The following is a 26,607-nucleotide window of genomic DNA, read 5'->3' as shown; positions in this document are numbered from 1 at the left end:
TGAAGAACATAAAAAGAGCACTGCTGAATCAGATTGAAGGCACGTCTAGTGCAGTGTCGTGATCAAATACTGTGCCAACTTCCTACCTACACAGACAATATTATTTTTTACCACTGACCATGCTGGCTGGGGCTGATGGGAGCTGCAGTCCTCAGCATTTGGAGGGCCACATATTTCCTCACCCCACCATACAGTCATCGTGACTAGCTACTGATGCTGAGAGCCAAATCCTCTGAGAATTTTTCTAATCCCGTTAAAACCACCTATGTTGGTGGTCTCATAACTCCATCTTGCATTAGTGAATTCCCCAGTTTAGCTATGTGAAGAAATGTTTCCTTTTGTCTCCTTTGAGTCACTCCACAGTTTAAATCCGTCTAAGCCGAACTGGTAGCCCTACATCCTGAAACCCAAAATGTCTGATGTTAATGACATGTTGCGTGGGTTTTTGAAAGTAGTTTCATTTTCTTGCCCAGAATCAGCTGCCAGTTAATTTTTGCTTTTTATTTGTCACATTTGAGTGTTTTGAGAGGTGGAGACCATCCCCTTCTTTTTGGACATTCACACTTGAATTTTAAGTGACCCAGCTGATGAGTTTTTTTTTACCAGATCCAGCAGAAGACAGATGCATATACTGAGCCAAGATGTAGGAAAGGGGACAGGTACCTTAGGGGCTGTACAGATAGCCTCGGAGAGGAGGCACACTGCCCCCCCCCCCCCCATTTCAGCCAGGGACTGGGCTAAATTTAAACCAGACATTCCAGCATTTATTGATTTGGTTTTAAGCCCTTTATTATTATTATTGTTATTCTACTTAACAAGAAGTTTGGCAGAATACAGCAGCATTGATGTGAAGAATAGTACAGTTGGACCTGGGATGGCTAGAGAGTAGGGAGTGTTGCCTCTGGGATGCAGGGAGGTGGGAATGTTTTTTCCAACTCCTTTTCTGGTTTTGTATTGCTTCCTTTTGTCCTCAGGCTCAGTCGGCTCAAGCAGGACCAAGACAAGGCCCTCCTGCCCAACAGAGACCACCGCCCCAGGGTAAATACCAGACTTCAAGTTAGGGAGAGGATTCATTGGGGAGAATAGGGACCTTTGACTGGAGGGAAATCATGACCAGCAAAGAGGGTTACCAGCTTGTATACAGGACAAGGCTCTGGTAACTTTAAACCTGGGGAATTTTGGAGCAAGATGAGTCCATTGAGTAGAACAAAGGGGTCATTCAGACTTCATTCTTTTTAGTGCAACTATGCAGATAATCTCACTCATACATTCTGGGTTTGTTATTCACACTATGGAACTGCATCTATGTATATCTCTGCAAGTTTGGGTGCTCACACATGCCAGACAGAGTCGGTGATGTGAATGTCTTTAAAACACATGCAACTCATGCAGAGTTTTATCTTGCTTTATCCCAGGTCTATTCACCTTAATTATTTACACTGCTGACAATGCAAATCTTTTTTAAAAAACTCAGGAAAACCCCCATTATCTTTTATCCAAGGTTAGGTGGGGGTTTTTCGCAGCTCCCCACCCCCAATTTAATTGGATCCATTCAAAATGCAACTGAACAACAAAGATTCAACCCAGATTCAACCCAGATTGTTTTCAACATCTGCATAACCGTTTCTTTCCTCACTTTCAAAACCTGTCTCCCAACCACAGCCATGCCCTCCTAATGCCAGTGGAGGACCGGGGTGGGGGGGAGGTGAGTGGAAAAGCTGATGCCAAGAACAGGGCTGGGTACTCCTTTGTGTCTCGTTCACCCACTCTCCGTGGTGGAGGGGCAGCCATGTTGGGAGGGGATAACTGTAATTGAAACTTGGGGTTTGGAAGATGCTGGAGGACAGGTACCTTTGTCTTACTTGAAAGAGCTTTGTGGCATGAATACCATATCATACTCTGAGATTTGTGAAGATTCAAAGCAGGGGGTCCCAAACTTGGGTCTTCCAGATGTTTTGGACTTCAACTCCCAGAAGCCCCAGCCACCTTGACCAACAGTCGGGAATTCTGGAAGCGAAATCCCTAACATCTGGAGATACAGACTTTGGGAACCACTGTTTTAGAGTGACAGGAGCCACATTCCAGATCCAAATGGGCAACCCTCCCAGTGAGGCTGCCCTTTTGAAAGCAGGGGAAGAGGCTCAGAAGAGATGCTTGGCTGCATGGGTTGGCATTTGACTAGGCTGGTTGGGTGGCGAGGAGAAATATGCCTTAGTCACTCTTCCCTTTTGTCTGACTCTTGGTCTTCCAGGAGGACCACAGCAGCCACCTACAGGATCCCAGAGGCCTCCGTCTCAACAGCGCCCCCCTCCCCAAGGCCAGCAGCTCTCCGGCCTCTCCCCACAACCAGGGGGTCCTGCCGGGGGTCAGCGCCTGCCGAGCCCCACCACCCAGCAGCCTCCGCCACAGGGACAGCAGCGTCCCATAGGGCAGCGGCAGCCCGGCCCAGGAGCCCAGCAGTCTCGCCAGCAGGGGCCACCATCTGCCCCGCAGTCCCCACAGCCCCAGAGAGGGCCAAGCCCTGGTGGTGGAGGGCAACAGCAGCAGTGGCAACAAGGGGCCACTCCACAGCAGCAGCAACGTCCTGCAGGAGCAGGTCCCCTTAAGAGTGGGCAACAGCAGCAACCGCCACAACTGCCACAGCAGCAGCAGCAGCAGCAGCAGCGCCCACCAGCTGCAGGAGGGCAACCCCGGCAACATCCGCGGCAGGGCAGCCAGGGAGGGGTGCCTCAGCAGCGCCCGCCAGGGGCAGGAGCACAGCAGCAGCGCCCAGTCCCACCCACAACCCAGCAGCCAAGGCCCAGCACTCAGGGGCAGGGGCCAGGGGGCCCAGGGCAACAAGGCAGCCGCCCTCCGCCAAGCCAAGGAAAACCACAAGTGGCCCAGAAACCCAACCAGGACCTGCCTCCGCCTCAGCCCCAGCTGAAGTAAGCGTTGGACTTGGGGGTGCTCTTGGGAGGGGTTTAGCAGGCTCTGGGACTTGGCAATTGTGAGGATGGGTGGCCATAGTGGGATGTGTGCGCCTTCAGGTTGTTTCCAATTTTTGGTGACCCTAAGATGACCCTGTCATGGGGTTTTCTTGGCAAGATTTGTTCAGAGAAGGCTTGCTATTGCTTTCCCCTGAGGATGAGAGAGTGTGACTGAGGATGAGAGAGTGTGACAAGGACACCAGTGGGTTTCATGGCCAAGTGGAGAATTGAACCCTGGCCTGCAGAGTTTGTTTTCCGGCATTCAGACCATTATGCCACACAAGCTCTTGACCGTAGCAATAGAATGACAAACCATGGGTTCCCTTCATGGTTCATGACAGCATTTTTTTAGGCTGGCGATAGTGCCAGGGCCCACTCAGTTGGTAAAGGCTAACACAGTGCATTGGGCATTTCTTTCACTCCACACTCCTTCCCCAAATCAGAGGGAGTAGTACAAAGTAAGTGCATTTTCAGAGGGCTACTTGGTTTTAATGTGTGCTTTTACCAACTTTTCAATGAATTTGGAATTACCAGGCTAAAGTACTGTGGTAGAGGTGGGTGGAGGGAAGGAATTGCACAGACATGGTGGAGTATTGAGTAGGGCAGGACAGGGCTGTAGGACAGAGAATTAAAACTCACTTGCCCACAGGAAGCCATTCAGTCACCCTTGGGAAATATAGTCTGTTCTTTTTCCAGCCAACTCTACAGTCATAAGGGCAAGGAAGTTAGGGCTTTTGTTCAGAAAACCATCCCCAAAACAAAGAGGAGTCGCTAAAATCTATGCACATGAATAAAGAGGGAAAATAAAAGCAGCCCACAGACAAGGGCCTTCTCAAAGTGTAAGCCTGACACATTGCCTAAATCTTTATTTCAACACCCTCACCTCGGTCATTCTCATTCATGCTTGCTGGGTGGACATAGTTAGCATTAAAACTAAATAAGTGATTTTTCAGGTCTGCAGCACAGAGGTTAAAGTCAAATACCAATTCAAAGAGAGAGCAGGAACTATTACTCTCACTCTGAATTGGTGTTGTGAATTCAAATATGATGTCATCTTGATGTCATATGCTGGTTTCTTGGTTCTGGTTGACTGGGATAACTGATGATGTAGCATTTTCCTCCAGCTGAGTGCTGGTTGGAATGACAACAACTAGACAAAAAAATACTTCAGAAAACATTCCAAACTTTGTGAAACATTGGAGATTATCAGACAGGATTAAAAAGGGGGAAGATAAAGGATAATTGCGTGATCGGTCAGGAGATTTTCAGATGACATCCCGCTGAATCAGGAGTTCTCCTGGGAAGAGCCAGCAATTATCTGGGAACAAACTATTCATGGGAAATCCCAGGAATAAGCTTCTCAATACCATGATTGAAACAAGATTGCAAGGATGAAAAAACTAATCGTGCTTCAATTGTGGTATTGGGGAAGCAACCTGGGCATTTTACAGGGTGTGCAGGCAACACCAGCCAGGATCTTTAAATTTTAAAGGGGCTGCAGGCAGCAGCCTGGGAACTTTAAAACTGAAACGGCGCATGTGCACAACGATCCATTCCATATTGATTCATTCACTGAATTGTGCAATCACACAATTTTATGGGTTTTGTTGTGCACTGTCACGTGAGAGCGTGACTCTGTGAAAATATTGATTGCTATAGAGCTATCATTCCTTTTATGTTTTCCCTACCACAATTATTGCTGAATTGCCCCCATGTGATAATCTCCATTTTTTGATGTGCGCGGGAGGGAAGCAAAAATTTCCCTTAACATGCTAAAAATATTCATATGAGAATATTTAACACCAAAGTGCTCAAGATAGTATATTTTGAGGTTCTTAGCACCACCTTGAGCTGCTAATGCAAGGATGAGCAGCTTTTGGGGGCCCATGGGTCATTGTTTCCCTCCCTTGGAATAGTCTGTCCAATTTCATTCAACTTAATTGATAGGGAGCGTGTGTGTTCACGGCCTTCAGACAGTCCTTGGGCTACACTTTGCTCACCCTATCCTAAATCCAGTTGGAATTCCTAACTGGAGGCACCAAAAAGAGCTTGAATAGGAGAATTTGCATCTTAAGTTGGATGTGCCTGAGAATTTGCTTCCTCCAAATACTAATAATTACTTCAGGACATATTATATTAATTAAATATAAAGAAGTGTTGGATTCCAATAATTAGAACAGTATGCCCAAGAATGCCTTTCCCCAAAACTTTTCCAGCCATTTTGACTGCGGCAGGGCAGGTTATTTGCTCTTTGCTTCCCTCTGCTGGAACCACCATCCACTGCAGCTCTAAGTTAGAGGGTGAGAGTTTGGGCACTTCATTTTCTACCCTCACTTGCCTTGCCCCCTTCACTGCCCTGTGCTTGTTCCCTATCACTTTCCTGGGAAGGAGCTACCTTGCCTGACCTGATATTAATAGTGTGTTTCTCATCTCTCCTCTTCACCTCCCCTTCCCCTCTTTCCTGCCCTCCATCCCTCCCCCACTGTTCCTTAGCAAATCCCAGTCTCTGACCAATACCTTCCCCCTTGCAGAGGCGCCGGTGCCACGGGGCAGCCTTAGTCAGGATGAAGTGCGTGCCGAGAGCATCCGCAGCCTCCGACAGAGCTTCGCCAGCCTCTTCTCCGACTGAGAGACTTCCCACCTTCACACCGCGATCCTTGACCTCCTCCTCCTCCTTTCCCTGCTTCACAATCTAGGACTCCTTCTGTATCTACTGGGACTCTTCCCCCCCATACTTCATATCCCACCTTGCACAGTAATGCTTCAGCCCACCCCAAACTTCCTGTCTGAACCAGAAGGGTGGCCCCTTTCCACAGTGTCTGTTGAGGTCCTTCTCAGAACTTTCTCCTAATCCCATCACCTCCTCTAGATCTAGCCAACAGCAGTCCCAGGTAAGGGGGAGGGACCTTTTGATGTCCATGGGTGAAAGCACCTGCACCTACAGAGAGTCCACAGGCCTAAACATGGGCCCAGCCAGGTCCAGAAATGGGATTCTGATGAATGGGAAGGTTTGTTGTTCAGACTTCTGAAATATTTATCCATGTCCCCTCTCAGTCCCCTTCAGGCCTTCCATCATGTATTGGGATACATTTCTGAAGAAGGGAACCCACTCATTTCCACTGAAATGTCCACTTAAACCCCGCTCTCCTCCCTCCCCCTAAATCCTGTGGTTCCCAGTTCTCTCCTTTGCTGTTTCAGAAAGTTAATTCTCCTTACCCTTTGTAATCCACTTTTTCAGAACACTGCCCTCCTCCCCCCCCAAAAAAAACCCAGCCCACCCCACTTCCAACATCCATACTAGTCAAGAGTCCCCCTCTGCCTGTACTTTCACCGAAGTCCTCCTCTTGAATTTGAGGCTGCAGGTTTTTCAAGTCCACGTCTCTTCTACACGAATATGCAAAACTCTGTGCCCGGCTCTCTTCTCCCAGCCCTGGGGCTGGGGGATCCCCAGGGAAAGGGGACAGGGAGAGGAGAGGGGTCTCCGGGGATCTCTGTATATAGCACGAGGGAGGGGACCCCCTCCTGCGGCCATGTCTGTGTTTGTGGCCACAAAGGTGTCTGTGTCGCTGTTTGTGAATAAGCCAATCGATTGCCACTCCCCCTCTGCAGTCACCCGTTTCCCTCTTGGTAGCTCTCCCTTCCCCACCAACCATTTACTTGGCTACAGGTTCCACCTTTTCCACTGTCAATTGGCAACTTCTTTCTCCTCACCTCTTGGCAACCGGCTAGTTGGCAAAGCCTTAATCCTGGCACACACACGCACCCTAAAACTACCTTTACAGGCATTTATTGCGTTCATTCTAAAAACTTCCAAGCACATCCCCTCTGATGGCCAAGATGGTCCAAGAGCAAACTGCTCCTTTTCTCCCCTGAGTTAGCAGTTAGACCTTGTGCCCCAACCCTCCAACCTCTTACTGCCCTTTGGATGGAGGACCAACAGGCCAACAGAGATTGACTCCATGCTGGGACAAGATGGCTTCCCTTGACCCTGTTCTCCCCTCTCCCTCCTGCTCTGTCCACTGGACTTAGCCATTGCCCCACTTGGGCGTTCAGTCCTCACAGAGAACAGCCATACTACTGCCACTGTAGCCAAGGGATGCTTCCGCCATCTTGGTCGGTGGGTGATAAACTAAACACCGCTAATGCCCACAGACATTCTGGGAGAGGGGCTTGCCTTCTGATCCCAGGGCTTGGCCCCTCTTCCCATTCCCCCTTGTATATAACACAAGAGAGAAACCTCCCACTCTATTTTTGTGATTCCCTTGATCCCCAAAGCTATGTCGCCTACCCTCACTCCTCCACCCCTTTGAAGAAAACCAAAACCACTGGGGAGGGGGGTGAAATGCCACTTAAACACGTGATGGTCTGGTAGCTGCAAAGTCGCGTGTCGTAGCTGTGTTGTGACATGACGCTTTGAGCTGTGTATGCAATTTATTGTCAGGTTGGGGAGGGGGATACCACAGGGGGCTCGAACCCTGTATTATACAACTCCTTTCCTTTCAACCTCTTCTCCCCAGAGATATACTCCTCCCGCCACCAAGGGACCTGGGGAGGGCAATTTAAAGTGCTAACTTGGTATCTTTGTTATTTATTCTTGTCCGGAAAGTGCTTCCTGTTCCCACGCTCTTCTTGCGGGATTGGAGGCCTTTCCTTTTGCTGTGAATTCCGTCTCTGTGTGGATCAAAGTTTCAATGGATCAGTGGTGTAAAAGACAAAAAAAATTACATATATTATATATATATATATATATATTTAAAAAAGGAGCAAACCTCAAAACCTTCTGGAAGAATACACACATTATGTGGCTGGAACAAAATCAATAGAGAGTTATATATATAATATATATATATATATGTGCAGAGAAAGATATATATATGTACCAAGATATTAAACTGGAGAAGTGAAGAGAAAAAAATGAGTTTGTATGTTACTGGATGGGATGAGAGGGGCTGAGGGTGGAGTTCTGGAATCACAGGTTGTTCCTTACGTCCAAACTCAATCCAACATGCTTTGGTTCTGATGTGGAAAATGCAAGTACTGCCCTCAAGCAGCACAAATAAGAATGTCCCATACACCTGTCTGTTTGTCCAGACAATTAAGAATCAATTTTTAGTTTTTTGTGGGTTTTTCAGGCTATGTGGTCATGTTCTCTGGCTTCCCTGTGCATCCTGACATGGTAGTGGTTGGCATGGTCCAGAATTTCAGTGTTTTCAAACAGTATTTTATGCCCAGGATGGTTTGTGGCATGTTCTGCTACTGCTGATTTTTCTGGCTGACCCAGTCTGCAATGTCCCTCGTGTTCCTTGATTCTTGTTTGCACACTGCGTTTGGTGGTAGATTTGTCCGCAGCTGCATGGTATGTGGTAAACTCCTACAGCTGTGAGAGGGTCTCTCTGGTCCTTGGCTGAGCGAAGCATTTGCTGGATTTTCTTCATTGGTTTGTAAACCATTTGCAGGTTGTGCTTCCTCAGCACTTTGCCTATTCTGTCTGTGTCTCCTTAGATGTATAGTAAAAATCAGCAGTAGCAGAACATGCCACAAACCATCCTGGGCATAAAATACTGTTTGAAAACACTGAAATTCTGGACCATGCCAACCATTACCATGTCAGGATGCACAGGGAAGCCATTGAAATCCATGAACACCTGGACAATTTCAACTGGAAAGAAGAAACCCTTAAAGTAAACAAAATTTGGCTACCAGTCCTGAAGCATAGCAAAATGAGGACTCAGCAAATGCAAAGGGAAAACCATTCAGTCAGGGGCTTTCCCAGCAGATAATGATCACCAATTAGCAGACACTAATCCTCCCAGCCTGAGGCCTGCAATCAGCACAGAACAATACACATGCAAATCACTCCTGCATTCCCAGGCTCACACAGTATATATACACCCACTTTTTCCAGCCAAGCATTCTCTGAAGATGCCAGCCACAGATGCTGGTGAAACATCAGGAAGAAAATCTTCTAGAACATGGCCACATAGCCCGAAAAACCCACAAAAAACTATGGATGCCAGCCATGAAAGCCTTCGACTTCACATAAGAATCAATTTGTTTTTAGCTGAACGTATTTTGAAAGAAACTGTTTTTTTAAAGAAAAATGCTGTTATCTCAAGCCCTACCTGCTTCAAATGAAATTTGAATACAAGTGAACATAGTGAAATTGTACCGCCTTCTAAAACAGAACCATGATGAGCTGCATTGGTGCATTAACCAAAAGGTTGGGCCCAGCCATAACGATAAGTTACGGTAACGCAGCTTTGAGCATGAACTCAGGTTGCTGCAGGCTGTAAAGCAGAAGTCCAGGAATCCCCTGCATGGATTTTACAGATGAGCTTAGTGTTTCAGTTATTTCTTGGATCCTAGCATCCACAATGATGACAGTTCTAAATGAAATGTGTGATAGTCCTAAATGAAATGTGTGATAGGCAAAGCAATCTTTTTGTCAAAGAAGGAGAAACTGAAGTGAATGAAATATGGAAGGTGAGTGATGCAGACTTATTTTTTAAATGGCCTTTCATCATTAATTTTAAATTTAATAGCACCTTATTTTCATTGGGGGAAATGGAAGGGAAATAAATCACACCTTTAGGGATGCCTCATTATTATGAGGACCTTTTGTGGTCCTTGCATGCTATGGAACTGCAGTCTTTCCCACTTCTCTATTCTCTGTTGTTAAGTCTTCTAATAGTAGAACAAAACAAAGAAAAAGAAAAAAGAAAATTCACCAGAAGACGGGAAATGCCTATTCCCTGTGATTAATGTATTTTCCTTCAGCAACTGGATTTCCTCAGAGAGCAATGCTTTGGCAATCAGACTTGCAAATTATGTCTTCTATCCAGTGATCAATCAGCCAGTAATCAGGGTGAATTCAAGATGTGTAAATGAGGAAAAGGACATGCTATGACAAACATTAATGTTCACTGCTTGAAGAAGCATATTTGCTCAATACCTCCCACTGACAAAACACCAAGGGAAATAGTTAAAGAAAAAGGCAAGTTAAGCACCTGTGTGAGTTTAGCAGAAGGGCAAGAATATGATGATAGGCAATCATCCAGTTCCTTTGATCATTCATAATTTAACCTTCTTACTCCCCTCCTCAAAAGCTATTGCGCTAGAAAGCAGGAGTGGGGGGGGGGGTGTTATTCAGTGCATTTTGCAGTGTCCCATGTATAGGTGCTTTGCCTGCAGGACAAGAGCTGTGGGTGTGTACTTAGTGGAATGAGCTCCTGGTAGCTGTGGAAGATGTTTGGAGAAGGTGAGTGAGCCTTGTATCATGATTTTGAGGCCCTAATAGATGCATCACACTTCCAAGGTGACAGTGTCTGTGCTGTCACAGGGAATGACAGTCTTGGGAGAGAAGGGCATCACTCTGGACAAGAGGAAACTGGTACCATAGAATTCATTCTCATGGTAAGATGCACCAACAAACCCCACAGAGACACGTTGGGGGAAACTCTTTTATCAGTGGACAGTCTGCTCCTTACGAAAACAGAGAGATGGGTGTGTGGTGGACATACAGGCTGTATGGCAGTGCAAAGTTCAGAGGAGATGGTAAGGACTGTAGCAGTAGAGTGGCAGAGAAAAGTTTGTGATGAGAGAAAGCTCCCTTGCTGGCTTTTGAGTAGCTCGGGAACCAGAGCTTTAGCTCTACTTGAAAAGGGGTCTTCCTCCAACACAGTGGGCCATTACACCAGAGACCCATTCACATTGTTGTTGTTAACTTCTCTCGACCCTGACTCATGGCAATCCTGTGGATGAAACATCACCACAAGTGCACCTATTCACCATTGCTCTGCTCAAGTCTTGTAGATTCATGCCCATTATTATTATTAACCTTTATTTATAAAGCACTGTAAATTTACACAGTGCTGTACATACAATCTTTTTAATTGGACGGTTCCCTGCCCTCAGGCTTACAATCTAAAAAGACACAACACAAAGGGAGTGGTGGTGGGGAAGGGGCCTCTCTAGTAGGATAATACATATAAAATACATGATTTCCTTAATTGAATCTAGCCATCTGGTGTGCAGTTTTCCTCTTTCTACTACATTCTATCTTTCATAGCATTATCTTCTTTTCTACTGAGTCATGCCTTCTCATGATGTAGGCCAAAGCATGACAGCCTCAGTTTTGTCATGGCTTCCAGGGAGAGTTCTGGCTTGATGTGTTCAAGGACTCATTTGTCTTTTTGGCCATCCACAGTATCCTCAGCACTCTTCTCCATCACATCTCAAACGAATTGATTTTCATCTTGCCTGCTTTTTTCACTGTCCAGCTCTATCTGTACATGATGATGGGGAATACTATGGTTTGGATGATTCTGATTTTAGCGCTCAGCTGTACGCCTTTACTCTTTAGTATCTTGTCTAGTTCCTTCATAGCTGCCCTTCCCATTTCTAATCTTTCTTATTTCCAGACTATTCACGTTATATAATTATTATACCATGATTCCACTTTCACTGCTGTGGTTGCATCCTGTGATATTCTAGAATCCTGGGGTTTGTCACCTGATCAGCTGACCAAAGGAAATCTCTGTTCTAAAGGTCCCTTCCTCAACTGCAAATCCCAGAATTCCCCAGAATGTTGTCATGGCAGTTAAAGTGGCATCATAGCGCTCTAACTGTAGTGTGAATCAGCCTCCGTATAAGTCACCCACAGGGTTGAGGCCTCATGGTACTTAAGAGTATCAAAAAACCTTCTCCAAAATCTCCAGAGTAAACTTCTCAGTCATGGAACAGGAAAAGAGGAGCACCATGACTTTCTGGTTAGCAGGGACCATGACCATGCCAGCCTGAATCCTATGGTTAGAGTAGACATCAGTGGGACTTATCCTACATATTGACTCACAGAATAGATTCAATATGTCTTCAACATCTGAGATTAAGCAGTAGGATTCAGTCCATGTGCTGCCACCCCCCCCCCTTTTTTTTTCTTTTACCTCTTGGTTATGCTGCAAAGGCATACAGTAGTTATGAGGGATGGAAGAGGGATTTTCCCAGCCACAATGTATTGTTGTGAGCTAATGCTGTAATAATGCAAAGCATTTTGCAATGGCTTGGACTGGAATGGGTAATTCAGATATAAAAATAGCTAGAGCTGGAAGTTTTTTTTGTTTTTTGTTTTTTGTTTTGTTTTTTGCATTGCTCAACATTACTATCTACGTTTTTAAAATCCCCCTTGCTGTTGAGGGTGAATTCCTGCACTTCAAAATTTATGAGGATATCCCTGTTGGCACCTGCCTAAAGAGCAGAGAGAAGAGAGGAGGAATAAACAGCTCTTCCAGTGAAGGGACATGATCAGCTGAGAAACCAGATCAATGGGGAGGTCGAGGAAAGCACCACCAGCATGGCATTTCTAAGTATGTTTGTGAAAACTGGGCAGCAGAGAAAGCAGCCAGGAAGAAAATCATTTGAAATGTGGTGCTGCAGGAGAGTTCTGCAGTACCAGAGACTGCTAAAAAGACAAATAAATAGGTCTAATAGCAAGTCAAGCCTAAACTCTCACTAGGAGTGAATACAACTAAACTGAGACTGTCATACTTTGGACTTATGAGGCAGTGTGACTCATTGGGAAAGATGAAATGCTTGGTAAAGTGGCAGGCAGCAGGAAAAGAGGGAAACCATGTTATAAGTGGATAGAGTAATAATAATAATAATAATAATAATAATAATAATAATAATAATAATAGATTCAATTGAGGAAACCATGGCTCTGAGTTTGTAGGACCTGAGCAGTACCATTGACTGGGGTCCTTGAGGTCTCTCTTTTGTAGGGTTGTCATAAGATGAAGTTAACTTGAAAGCACAGAAAAACAGTATTAAGAACCACACTCAACTAATATACTATCTGTACCCATTCACTACAACTGTTTCTTTCTTTCCTGGAAACTTGCCATGGACTCGCAACAGCCAATAGCTCGTAGACCGCCACTTTGAGAAGCACTGTTCTAAGGGGACCATTTGTTTTTAACTGTATCTTCTGGATTAGTGGGCAGAAAGGCCATCCCAGTGGATGATGCCAAATTATTTTGGGTGGGTTAAAGGGCAAAGGGGTGGCAAAGTTCTAAAGCAATCTCTCCAAACTGGAGAAAACAGTATCCACACAGCAAAGTTCATTCAACACAAGCAATGATAAAGTTATGCTGGGCTACAAATCCTAAACTGACACATACAGTGACTGGGTCTGAATTGGCACTCACCAGAAAAGGGCTCCACCTGGGATCATAGCTGATTAGTTTGTAAAAAATGTTAACCCAATGAATGGCTTCTGTGAAAATGACAGATTCTATGATAAGGAGGGATTAGGAAAGTGATAAGAGAAAGAAAGAAATTAAAGAAAAAGAGGTCCTATTGTTATGCATTTATAAAAATATATGGCGCAGTACACTCAAAATCCAGTGTTCTGGCTGCCACATCACAAAAATATTATTGCAGAGCTAGAAAGGGTGCAGAAAAGGGCAGCCAAAATAGCTGGAGGCTTGGAATACCCCCCCCACCCCCACCCTGCACTTCAAGGAAAAATTGCAACAGTTGGGGCTATTTACTTTAAAGGGGAAAACGAAGGTTGACTGAGGTACAGAAAAACAATTGTCATTTTGAAGGAAGTTGATAAGCAAGTTCTTCTGAAAAGTATTAGACCAGAAGCGGAGTAGTGGGGCAGACAGAAGGAAGTACTTGTTCATAGTCATGTTGTGAAATTAAAGAATTCACTTTCACAAGATGTGAATATCCCTTGAACTTTTAAAAGGGGGTTAGACAAATTCAGAACGGATATGCCTTTTGCTACAACTGCCTCTAGTACAATACTTGATACTGTTGTGTGCCTTCAAGTAATTTCTAACTTATTGCAACCCTTAGGCGGGTCTATCATAGGGTTTTCTTGGCAAGATTTGTTCAGGAAGGCCATTGCCTTCCTGAGGTTGAGAGTGTGACTTGCCGAGTGGGTTTACATGTCTGAGCGGGGATTTGAATCCTGGTCTCCAGAGTAATAGTCCGGCCCTCAAACCACTATGCCACTTTAGCTCTCCATACTAGTTGTTGGGAAATACAAATGAGAGGATGCTGTTATGCTCATGTTCTGCTGGTGGGTTTCCCAGAAGCAACTGGTCCAGAAGGAACAGATTTCTGGACCAAACTGGCCTTTGGTCTGATCCAGCAAAGCTCCTGCATTCACCACCTAAAAGATTAACTCTTGCAAGCACTCCCTCCCACCTAGAAACTGTCAAGTAACATCATTCATTCCCCCTGCTTTCTCGATTCACTGGTCCCATTGTTACAGCTCACTCATGATAGTGCTTCATTCTGCTTCAACTCAGGCCTTTTAGCACAGAGGAGGGAAGACTGGCCATCCAGATACTTTTAGACTACAACATCCAACTCAGCCAAAGCTGAGTAATGCTGGGAGCTGCAGTCGTGTCAGGAGGACCACCTGCCTGCCATTACCTCAATCAGCAGCCAGATTGAAAACCGCTTCTGTAGAGGCTGGCAGACACTAGCTTTTGTCTGCCAACATGGACAACAGGTAGGAACGATCGAATTGTAAACCAACAACTTCCAGAGGGATGTGGGTCGGGGATATTTGCTTCAACAAAACTACAAATCTGTCACCACAGACAGCCTTATTTGTAGGATCAACCTCTAAGGTTCTGAAATGGCAATGCTCCCATAGAGAAAAGTGATCCTGGTGGCCATTTTGAACGCACCAAATGTCTACAAACCACCAAATGTCACCAGTGAACAAGCCTGTGAAACAATGGCAAGGGCTACATTACCTCTTACAGGGGCAACAGGAGTCTCGTCCAGAAATGTCCATAATGAAGAACAAAATTTTGGCATTTTTCCCCCACCAAACAAGCTGAAAATGGGTCAAAGCCACCACAAGACATAACGGTTTTCCTCCCTGACATACCTCAAAATCTACCCCCCCCCCCCCGCAATTGACCAAAACTTAACTGTAAATGGAACCAGAAATGTTGTCACACTTCTTGTGCTAAGCATGCTTGTGTGTGTGTGTGGAGGTGAAAAATGGCCCCTGCACACAAAAGGGAGAGCTGGAACTCCTGGGAATGGTGCAAGGGAGCAAAGACGGTCTGTTCTTCTGACTGTTACAAAACCAAACCATCACTTGCCTTAATATTCTGGAACCTTAAGAATTCCTGAGGTCTAGAAACATTTATGTAATACCAACTGGAATTTTCTGGAAGCCATCTGAGTGAAGACTCATCAGCAACGTCTCTGCAGTGTGATTTGGATATGAACACAGTGATTCAGAGAGGGAGGAGAATACATGAAGAAATAGGTACAAAGATGGCACAGGATTTATCTTTCTGCTGTTCCATTTCCTACACATTTTCTACAGTTCTCCCTCTGTTTTCATGGACTTGGTATCCGCGCCCCTCGATTATCTGTGGGGGGCAAACAGAGGAAGTTAAAATGGGACGTGCACCTGCATGCCCCTGCAAGAGTGCACCTCCATTCGAGCCAATAAGGCTTGAATATGCACATTTTTTCATTTTTGCGAGGGGTGAGGTGGGTGGGTTCCAGAACAATCTCCTGTAAAAAAGGAGGGGTGACTATACTTCACTAATAAGTGAAGGGACGGGCCTCTTGCCTTCATCAAGTTATTGGTCTGCAACTCCCATCATCTCTCACCATCTATTCTGTCAGCTAGGACTGATGGGAGTTGCAGCCCAAACACATCTCAAGAATCACATGTTCCTCATCAATCTTTGTCTGGTCGACATGCATATCAAATCCAAAAACAAGTTTGGTTATTTTTCCTTTTTATTGTTTTTACACCTCATTCTTTCTCTTCTATTGAACTTTCCACTCTTTCTTGTTCCTGTCCCTCCCAAAAAACTGAAGCAGGATGAGAGCTTTAAAAAAAAAAAAAATCACCTGGGGAAGATGGAACAGAAGTCACCTTGCAGTAGGGACTTGACCTTGTCTTCTTGGCTTGGGGAACACCTCCTGACTCTGCATGTTTGGGATAGCGAGTCACATGGGAGCCTCCCTGCAGAGCCAAAGAGTCCCTCCATATGCAGAGAAGTGGGGGGAGGAGGAGTCAACAAGTGGCTGTGCCCCATTGCTGCCCTCTTAAGAGGGATTCCTCTGCTGCCCTCTGCAGGAAGGGTAACAAGGAGGGGATGCTGGCCTGCCTTTCCCTAAAAGGGGGCATCTGGTTGTAGCTCCAGAAGCATCGTGTTAGCTGCGAAGCTGTAGGGCTGACGGCAGGCCAAAGAAGGTCATTTCTTCATCATAGGCCACCCGGTGGAGCGCGGGCTCCGAAGCACTGCGCTCAATCTTGGGCAAGGAGTGCTGCAGTGACTCAATTGACGCTAAAATCTGGAAGAAGCAAAGAAGGAATCATCAGACAGAAACTGCCTCCTACACTGTAAAAAAAAAAAATCCCCCCACCTTCTCCAAACCAGTGTCTTGTTGGATTCTCCAATAACAGAAAATATGGGGATGGGAACGAAGGACATGAGAAAAATTTATAAAATTATGAATTATATGTGGAATGATTTTTCTGGCCTTTTCAAAATACTAGACCCGCCAGTGTCATTAATCATCTGCAGACTGGGGAAGACAAAATAGAAGTGTTTCGCCTACCATACAATGAAGTTTATGGAATGCATGGTCATATACATGGGAACATGAGAAGAGACCTGCTTTGTCTAACCAGAGGCCCCATTCTAGCCCAGCATCTTATCATCCCACATCAGGGGTGGGCAAAATTCCTCCCATTTTGTAGCTCCTCAAGATAATATCTAGATTAGGACCCATTCATAGGTTTTTAGTCAAATCCTCTTTTAAAAGCCCTCCAAGCTGAACCATCACTCCACAAGATGCATTGCTGGTCTGCCTCATTCGGCTTTAAAAGTTAAGTCCAGAGACATCCATGGAGATAGAGGAGATCTATCAAGAGCTATGAATGGAGCTTCCATGTGTAGAAGCAGTAGACCTCCAAAAATTGACTGACAACATGGAGTGGTCAAAGAAGAGGTGAAGGCTGTTTCCCTCAATGCCTGCTTTTGAGTTTCTCAGAGGTCACTGGGCAGTCCTTGTGAGAAGAAAGATACCAGTTGAACTTTAGCCTAATATAGCAACTTTTTTGTGTTTTTTTTATTATTTTTCCTCAAAATGCAACCCAAAATGCAACTCCACTATACCATTTTCCTTTTTATTCATCCATTCTTCTTTTCATTAGTAAAAGTACTGACTTCTTTTCTGCCCAGTAGGATCCCCCAAAGTAGCACAAATTAAAGATATTACAAACATTATTAAAAACAGAATTGAAACTTTAATAACTTTAAAAAAAAACTTACCCCTAATCATGCAAAATAATACACTTTTAGCAACCTGTAGAAGCCCAAGTCAGGGATGGAGCCAGCCTTACTTCCCTAGCAAAAGAATTCCCAAGGTGCCATGATAGAGAATGCCCTATCTCTTGTACTCACCAACCTCCCCACTTGGGTTAGATAGGAGTTGCAAGAGGGCCTCCACTGAAGATCTCAAATTCTGGACAAACTCCTATGGGAGGAGGTGGCCCTCAACTGTTTATACACTGCAGCATGTATATACCACATTTATACCTTAACCATAAATTAAAATTCATTACGAGAGCAGGCCTGATGTTCTTAGGAGACAATTAGGAGCTTGCCATGCGTGTACAGACAGATGCCAATCCCCCCTCTCCACCTTTGCCATTGGACTCACCTGAGGGAAGAGGGGTCTCTCTTCACGCTTGAATTTTAAACAGTCACCCATCAGCCTGCGCATGGCTCTGGGACAATTGCTGGGCACTTTGCTAACGTCAGGGAACAGGTACCCCCTGCCCACCATGAATATAATCTGGAAGGAGGTGTGGAAGATGCATCATTACCACAAAGTTTTTTTTTTTTTAAATGGATTAATTTCTGGCTGACACAGCCCCTTCCCTTCTGCCTCTTCAAGCACGACAGCCTCAATTTAGTCATCCTGGCTTCCAGGGATAGTTCAGGCTTGATCTGTTCTAGAACCAGAATATTATAGTATGTAATGGAGATATTTATTGTGTATCCTTATACAGTCAGCCCTCCATATCCACGGGTTCTGCGTGCATGGATTCAACCATCTACAGCTTGAAAAATTAAAAAAAAAAAAATTCTAAAAAGCAAGCCTTGACTTTATCTAATGGGACTTCACAGATTTTGGTATCCATGGGGGGTTCTGTAACCAAACTCCGGAGGATATCAAGGACCCACTGTACACATACATACATATATAAATACTCTGGAAGCTTGGGTCCCCTCTTGTCCCATCTTATCTTTCCTTCCTTCCTTACCTGGTCCCGGTTATTGATGTGGCTGTAGGGAAGGCTCCCAGAGAGCAGCTCATAGAGAACAACTCCATAGGAGTAGACATCTGACTGGAAGCTGTAAGGGTTAGGATCCTGCATTCGGATCACTTCTGGTGCCTAAGGAAGTCCAGAGGAAAGGTGTTCAGGATTGGGTGGGGTGAAGGAACAGATCTGCCTTTTTTTCCTCTCCTCTGGAAAGCCCTGTTTGTTTCTGCTGGCCTTCTTTCCACCAGCCTCCAACTGTCTGAGCCTTCCCTGAGAGTAACCTCACATGTCACTCACCATCCAGAGTATGGAACCACTGGGCTGTTCCACCTGCTGTGAACCACTCCAGCGGGTCTTCACTGTGGCCAGGCCAAAGTCACCGATCTTCACCGTCAGTCCTTCATGTAGGAAAATGTCTGAGGACAATAGGTGAAGGAGCATCAAGTAGGTCTTGACCCAAGATGGTGACCTGCCACTTTGCTCTGCACCAAAGTAACTGCTATATCCCCAAACACCAGACAGAAAAACTGGTTTTTATTATTGGTGCTTTCACAATTTTTGGAATTGGTCTCTTGGTCTTGGAGGTCAAAGAGTGTAACCCTCTCCTTTCCACTGCAATATCCTGGTCCAACTTATCCAGTTGCACCAGTCAATGAAGGTCATGCAACTCAAGTTCCCACAGTAAAGGGCCTATGAAATCCCCAGCTGACACTGAAGAGCTGGAAGGGAAGGATACTGTTGGATTTGAGATCCCGGTGGATTATGTTCTTAGCATGAAGGTAACTGAGGGAAACAGAGAAAGATGATCAGCACTGGGAGCTTCTGCCATCATTAGGATACATCTAAACATCCTGCAGAGTGAGAACTATTGAGTAAAGCAAGGGTGGGCATTGGGCAACCCAGGGACCATATGGGACCCCTGTACACTCCTTTTGCAGTACCTGAATCCTCCAGTCCCTAATCCATCAATCTTCTTTTTAATTACCCATTTTTGTCCAAAAATCATGCAGAAAGCCACCCAAACACATGAAAATACATCCAGCTCATCCACACAAGGACCTTAGAACTTCATACTAACTCCTGGTTTTCACTGAAGTTCCTCTTAAAATGGCAATAGGAAGTGATGCAATGTCACTTCTTGTCACCATTTTGAGAGGGACTGCAGAAGAAAACAGGCATTTCAGTGTGTGTTTGGCTTGTTAGAGGTCTATGGGCGGAAACTATCCCCTGCTTTCCATGCAGTTGCCATTCAGTAATGGCATCTCCTTTAAATTACACTTTGTTCATCTACTTTTTAGTTACCTTTATACCCTGCCTTAAAGTGGCAGACAAGGTTCTACTCCTCTTTCCCCACTTTATCCTTATAATCCCCACTTTGTGATCTAAGTTAGGGGTGAGAATGAGTGTGATATCACTTCATAGCACAAGTGGGGACCTGAATCTAGATATCTCCAGTCCATTTGTACGTGAACCATTTGCACCCCACTACTTCTCAAATTCTTTCCCCTTATTAAGCTGCCCAGGAATGGTGTGTGGCTCAGAATTCATTGAGTAGCCACTCCTGCTGTGCATAATCTGTTCTCTCTCTTGTGCCACACACACACACACACACACATGCTTTCTTGGCTTTAGGACAGAGCTATATATAAAAAATATAGCACTGTAACTGTTTTGCATCCTATGGAATGCTGGAATTTTAGTTTGGTAAGACATTATGCAGTGTTTCCCAAACTTTGGTCATCCAGATGTTTTGGACTTCACTCCCCAGAGGTCCTGACTGTTAGCCAAACTGGTTAGGCTTCTGGGAGTTGAAGTCCAAAACACCTGGAGGTCCAAAGTTTGGGAGCCACTGCACTAGAGCTCTCCAGCTGAGAACTCTGAATATTTCTCTCTAAACTGAAAATTCTGGGATTACACCGGATGCATTATCATTGTGTGGTGTGAAAGAGCCCAATACATGGTCTTGGGAGTCATGAAATTCCAAAAGTCCAATCCCATACCACTACCTGCTGCTACAGGGCTCCTAAGTGTGCCATATTATCTCACTTTAAGCCCCTTTAAGCTGTGGAAAGCCTCACTGGACTTCCATCTATCTAATTCTTTGGCATCCTCTGCTCAAGGTATTAGACACATCTCCTGCTGCTGGAACTGGTTTTTGCCACTTGTGTTGTTGTGTGTCTTCACAGCATTTCTGACTTACAGTGATCCTAAGACAAACCTATTACAGTGTTTTCTGGGGCTAGGAGAGTTGCTTGTTTAGATGGTTGATTGCCCTTGTCTTCCTCTGAGGCTGAGAGAGTGTGACTTGCCCAAAGTCAACCAGGGGGTTTCCTGAGCAGGGATGTGAACCATGGCCTCCAGAGTTGTAGTGGCTCCCATCTTGTCAGTACTGGAAAAAAATTCAGAGCCCCCCAACCTCTGTTCCTTGGGAACATGAGCAACAAGGTGCTATTGTTCTCATGTCCTACTCAAGGGCATTCCAGAAGCGACTAGTTGACCAGGGTGTGAACAAAATATTGGACCAGATAAGCCTTTGGTCTGACCTAGAACTACTCTGTCAATCTGTTCTGGACTAAGTCTTCCTGCTTGCTAAGTAATTCTAGTAACAGAGGTACCACATGTCTGTAGCAGAGGGATCATACCTCTGGTAACAGAGGTACCACATCTCTGTGTCTCAGCCCCTGAAGAACACAAAAGACATGTCCCACTTGTAGGCTTCTCATTAGGGTAACTGCACAGCCACTGTAGGGGTAGAAAGCTGGACTACATAGTCAAACCCTTTTACCTGACCACCATATCTCTTAGGTTCTTGTGCAGTGATTTGAATGTTGGACTAGGACACTGGGAGACCAGGGTTTGAATCCCTACTCAGCCACAGAAACCCCCTATATGATCTTGGGCAAGTCACACTCAGGCTCAGGGGAAGGCAATGGCAAGCATCTTCTGAACAAATCATCCGAGAAAACCCTGTAATAGGCTCACCTTAGGGTCTCCATAAATAAAAAATGATTTGAAGACACACAACAAACTGTAGGTTGTTATGGACCTGGATGCACCAGATCTCTTAAGCCAACCCCCGTTCCATTGAGGACTCCTCCCCTAGTACACTCACTCCATGCCCTGTGCTGTCTGCCGGGCCACATCGATGCGCTGCACCATCTCCAGGGGTGTCTCCTGCACATGGAGGTGCTGGTAGAGGCTACTGCCGTCACACCACTGGGTTATGATGGCAAAGCTGGGGTGGGTCATAAACCCCATGAAGAGCAAAATGTTCACATGTCGCGTCTTCCTGTAAGAGGGGGTAGGGATAGAGGAAATGAAGGGAAGCATCCAGCATCAAGGGCTCTTTTTACCCCAGTCAGACATCACCCCCCCAAAGATGGCCATCTGCCTCTCCCCTTCAGACACCAGAGCTCCCTGGCTTTACCTTAGCACTTGCATCTCATTCTTGAAGGCCTGCACCTGTTCACTGGTAGGGTTAGTGACTTTGAGGATCTTTATTGCCACATCCCCATGCCAGCGGCCCTTAAAAACAGTACCAAAGGATCCGGTGCCAATCCGCTTCTGCATGGTCACCTCTTTTGAAGACACTTCCCAGTAATAACTTGAGTCTCGGTAGCCCAAGAATTTCGGCTGAAAGTACAGGTAAAGCAAAGGATGAGGAGGAACCACAGAGAAAAGGAAAATGTGTGGGGTCTTGGGACCACCCATTCTCACATGAAGCACTGCTCCTTCAAGAGTCACCACAGTATTCCCTGCCACAGCCCAGCCACTTGGTCTTCCTCCCGAACTTTTGCTCAGCCAGGGTATCTCCCATTTTGAAGAGGCCTTGAACAGGGCTGTCATTTTTTAGTTTTGGCCACCATCTTGAAATGGCCTTGATTAAACTATCTCTCTCTCTCCCTGCTCAGTACTCACAGGTTTCTTCTTGTCTTCTGAAGGGGCCTTGCGCTCTCTTGGGGACTCGCCGGGGGATTTAGGGTGTGGGGAGCGTCGGCCTGGAGAAACAGCAGGCATGCTGGAAACTGGGGTAGCTGGGGGCGTGCGAGGAGGCAGCTCAGGCCCACCTAAGGCTGGAGGAAAAAGGAAGATGGCTTTATCTTACTGGTTCCCCCCACAAAACCCTAGTTTGAAACATACTTCCTTATTAAGTGGCGGTGGTTTTAATAATGTCTAACAAAATGGTGTGGAAAGTACAGACAGAGAGAGATTGCTCCCTTGCTCATTGTGATGGAATGTAATGTGATTCAGCAAAATAAACTGGCACTAGCTTCAAAACCAACAAAAAATGCCACCTTCAAGTAATACACGACTAACTCATGGAACTCTCTCCCACAAGGTAGTACCATCTTAAGCACAGTACAAACTACATATATTATCAGGAGACATAGAGATGCTACCAATGTGACATATCTCAAATAATGTGTTACTGAGTACAGTGGGATGTGACATCACTGGGTTGGATCCAGATTGTATCAGGCTTACAACAGACTCACTGAAATCAATGTGACTGAAGTGAGTCTACCTCAGTGATTTCAGGGAACTTGCCTTGAGTAGGAAAGCACCAACATACTGATCTTATGTCACACATTCTTTTCAGTCCCATGTTTGCAAAGAACCAACTGGACTGAACTGATAGACAAGGTTGGGAGATCTTCCTTTAATTTACAGCAGTGGTTGTCAACTTTGTTGCTCCAGATGTATTGGCCTTCAGCTCCCATAATTCCTGACTGTTGGTCAAGTTGGCTAAGGCCTCTGGGATCTGAAATCGAAAAACAAATGGAGGACCAAAGGCTGGGAACCACTGACGTAGTATGGGCCTAAAAGGGCTTATAAAAAGGACAATTCCCCTTTGACTTGCGTCTCTCCAATGTATTTTGGTTTGCAGCTCCCATCATCCAGAAACAGTAGCTTTACTGGCCCAGGCTGACTGGACCTGTAGGCCAAGAGACCAATGATATCTGGAGAAGGACCTCAGTTGGAGATGCTCTGGTGCTCTGTAATACTCACTGAATGGAACCTGTTAGCTGAGAAGCAATTTATCCTTGAATACTAAGCAATAGTATAAGAGCAAACCCACGCATGCCCTGCCAGTATGCTTCTCAGAGCCATCTGGCAATCCCTGCTTCAGACAGAAGGGAAAATCTTCAGAAAAAGGTAAGTCTGTGGCCCTCCAGATGTTGCCAAATGTGAGCATTCTCTGCCAACCTGGCCAGAGGAAAGGGATTATGGGAGGAGACATTTAGCAGCATCTGAAGGACCTTATGTTGCCTAGTCATGGTTTACTCCAAAGAAGCCATTCACATGTTGCAAAGCACACAGCAGGCCAAGTTAAGATGGCTAATATTTTCATATGACAGAGAAATCATGCCAGAAAGCTCTGCTCACTGACTGCCGTCTATATGGATTAGTGGTTTCAAGAGCTTTAGGATTAGGGGTGGGTATTCCACGGGGTAACTGTGATAAAGAACAGGGGTGGTACTGTCACACTTTCAGGATCCAGGCACATGCCACCAGTCCATCTCTACTCCACGGCTGGGCAGATTGCAGCCTTCCATATGTTTTTGGCCTACAAATCCCATCAGACCTAGCCAGTATAGCCAACAATAAGGGATGATGGGAGCTGCCTTGTCAAAACATCTGGGGGGGCCACAGCCATTTACTCCCCCCCCCCTTGATATAGCCTGACATTTATCTACTCCAGCAATTCCCAAAGTGAGTGGCACTACCCCCCTTGGGGGCAGTAGAAAGATCCAGGGGAGCAGTAAGGGAAAATGGGGCAGCAGGGGGATGGTGAGGGAAAAGGGGTAGAAGGGGAGTAGTGAGGAACAAAGGGGCAGCAGGGGGGCCTTCAGTGAAACTTGTATTAGTGTGAAAGGTAGTAGAAGAAACAATGTTTGTGGTGGTGGGGGGGAGGCTGTTATCCGGGGCTGACTCTTTTGCTTCTCTTGCCTCCCTTGGATTGAGAGTCCTTCTTCACTGGGAAGAAGCTTCTTCCTTTGCATCAGGTGACCTTGGGCGCAGCAAGTGAGCAGCTGATTGAGCAAAAACCGAAAAGCCTCTTACCCCTGCCAGCCTTTGCCACAGTTGCTCCCAGACTGACCAGGTGCAAAGGGAGAAGAAGTGGCCAATCAAGCAGCAAGAAACCTCTTGCCCCCATCAGCCTTTGATGCAAGGCTGGCACAGGTGACGGGCTTCTCACTAACTACTCCATTTGGATCCAGTCATCTTGGGAGCAGCAACCAAGCAGCCAGCCAGAAGGTCTTCCTTTTGGTTTGAGGCCGGTGCGGGCAAGAGGCTTCTCAGTAACTACACCATTTGTACCCAGTCACCTTGGGAGCAGTACCAAGCAGCCAGCCAGAAGGTCTTCCTTTTGATGTAAGGCTGGCGTAGGTGAGTTTGGTCTGCTGACACTGCTGTATTTGCACGAGAGCCAGAGAAGGTGATGGTGACAAGCTGGGCATGGCTGAGGCACTGATGGCTGCGTGACAAACAATACATCTAATATTAAGAAAAAGGTGTTGAGAGGGCACTAGGGTTGTCACCCAAGAGGAAAGGGGAAGGTAGCCCAAAAAAGTTTGGGAACCACTGGCCTACTCCAATGGATGGTAACCTGTGACCTTTCAATTGTTATTGGAGTCCAACTTGCATCAGCCCCAGCCAGCATGACAGACAGACAAGAGCAATGGCAGTGAGTATCCAAAAACATGCAAGGGGCTGCAGATTCTTGACTCAAGAATGCAGCAATTCAGCATTTCACAAAGAGCCTTTGCCCTCACTGAGTGACTGGCCCTGTCAACCAGAGAGACAGGGCCTTCTCTGCCAAGTCTATATCCCTTGGCATTACTGCCAACACATACTCCATCCAGACTCAATTTTGGCATGACACTCACTCACCCTCTGCATTGTGGCTCCTGCTTATAATCTGGAAGAGAAGAAAACAAGCATCTGAGTGGCACTGTGAGGGAACACACAGGCTCAAGGCACAGGAAGGGGTAAGGAGGCATTGGATTACACCCAGGCATTCTCTAGTGGGCAAAACTTCCCAGCTTCTACCCCCCCCCCTCCTTTGACACCTTTGGGAGTGAGGGAAGGAATAAGGCACTTCTGGGCAGACCTCAGGGCACCTCACAGCTGGAGTGGTGTCCTCACCTCTAGGATGCTGCTGTCCACAGGACTGGTGGTGCTGACCATGTGAACATTAGGGGTGGAAGTTGAGCGGTGTCGCTGCAGGCGCTGCCCATCACCACAGAGATTGGGGAAGCTGAAGGCATCTTTGCTGAGGGAAGATTGCTTGTATGAGCTGAAAGGAAGGAGGATAAGATGGTTCCCTTTAAATCTAAGCTGAATAGACCATACCAATCCCCCAGCAGTTCCCCAGTTCCACTTCTCTAAGCTACGTCTGGTCTAGCAATACAATTTTGTCATTTCTGACTCATGGCAACACCAAGGTGAAACCTATCATGGTATCTTCTTGGGCTAAGCAATGCAACAACAGTCACAATTGCTGTTATTCCAGCGCTACACACTTCTACTTTGAAAAGCATTAAAAGTACATTTAAAAAAAAAAAGAGGGAGGCACTGTGGCTTTTCCTTCAGTTTATGAAACATGAATCTTGGTAACAACTTTGTTTATCATTATTACAGTTATTCTCCTCCTAAGGTATGGTATGCATACCATATCCTAGAAACTTACTCTTAAAAATAAAAATAAACCTAAGCTTTTTTCTTGACCCAATCAAACAGTTGAGAGCTACACCTTTGCAATAAAGTATCTACATTTTCCTACCATATTGCAGAAGTGTGATAACATCATGGTTGAAACATCTCATATACTATAAAGTTTTAGAGAAAATCTTACAATTTCGTTTGCAATTCTCTGTGTCTGCTTAGGAGGCATAAATTCTGGGCAGACTCAAGATATTTTACTGCTTGAAGTGAAGGCCAAGATGGACCTCCTCTCCACATTCCATGTGCAGAAACCACCTGAACTGGCAGCTGAAACTCATTTCATTACTGGCAAAGAATTAACATCCTCTATTGTACCAAAAGCTGCAGGCTGGTTTCAGCAACCTAGGTAGACTATGTAGTATATACAACTCTGTCCTTCAACTGAGTTCAAGAGTGAAGCTCCCCAGCATCTGCTACAGGAGCCAAGACCTCAGTCCACCTAACATTAGGGCTCAGACATGTCTTCTTTGTGATGGGTGAATCTAACCTGTTCTCGTTGTTAACTGTCTTCAAGTAGATTTCAAACTACAGCAACCTTATGAATTAAAGACTTCCAAGTCTATTCTCAGCTGCAATGCC

General features: G+C 45.7%; 2 protein-coding genes across 4 annotated transcripts in view; one reads left to right on the top strand and one right to left on the bottom strand.

Moving 5' to 3' along the window:
• Window positions 1–6,241, top strand: part of SYN1 (synapsin I) — a 123,534-nt gene extending 117,293 nt beyond the window's left edge. The window contains exons 11-13 of one of the 2 annotated variants that reach the window (XM_089483269.1): window positions 975–1,038; window positions 2,252–2,927; window positions 5,501–6,241. In XM_089483269.1, coding sequence (XP_089339395.1) covers window positions 975–1,038; window positions 2,252–2,927; window positions 5,501–5,528 — 768 coding nt within the window. In that variant the 3' untranslated portion in view covers window positions 5,529–6,241. Of the gene's footprint in view, window positions 1–974; window positions 1,039–2,251; window positions 2,928–5,462 lie in introns of both variants that reach the window. The other variant, XM_089483261.1, reaches the window with a different exon arrangement.
• A 9,491-nt stretch (window positions 6,242–15,732) lies between these two features.
• Window positions 15,733–26,607, bottom strand: part of ARAF (A-Raf proto-oncogene, serine/threonine kinase) — a 35,413-nt gene continuing 24,538 nt past the window's right edge. The window contains exons 7-16 of one of the 2 annotated variants that reach the window (XM_089483227.1): window positions 25,450–25,600; window positions 25,195–25,222; window positions 22,216–22,370; window positions 21,725–21,930; window positions 21,410–21,586; window positions 19,034–19,080; window positions 18,595–18,713; window positions 18,298–18,429; window positions 17,691–17,825; window positions 15,733–16,316 (exon numbers count right to left, since the gene is read on the bottom strand). In XM_089483227.1, coding sequence (XP_089339353.1) covers window positions 16,176–16,316; window positions 17,691–17,825; window positions 18,298–18,429; window positions 18,595–18,713; window positions 19,034–19,080; window positions 21,410–21,586; window positions 21,725–21,930; window positions 22,216–22,370; window positions 25,195–25,222; window positions 25,450–25,600 — 1,291 coding nt within the window. In that variant the 3' untranslated portion in view covers window positions 15,733–16,175. The remainder of the gene's footprint in view (window positions 16,317–17,690; window positions 17,826–18,297; window positions 18,430–18,594; window positions 18,714–19,033; window positions 19,081–21,409; window positions 21,587–21,724; window positions 21,931–22,215; window positions 22,371–25,194; window positions 25,223–25,449; window positions 25,601–26,607) is intronic. The other variant, XM_089483235.1, reaches the window with a different exon arrangement.

This window comes from Sceloporus occidentalis, unplaced genomic scaffold (assembly GCF_023333645.1).
Source record: "Sceloporus occidentalis isolate IW3139 unplaced genomic scaffold, rSceOcc1.0.p SCAF_1, whole genome shotgun sequence".
Taxonomy (NCBI): Eukaryota; Metazoa; Chordata; class Lepidosauria; order Squamata; family Phrynosomatidae; genus Sceloporus; species Sceloporus occidentalis.
This window is presented reverse-complemented; position numbering and strand designations above follow the sequence as displayed.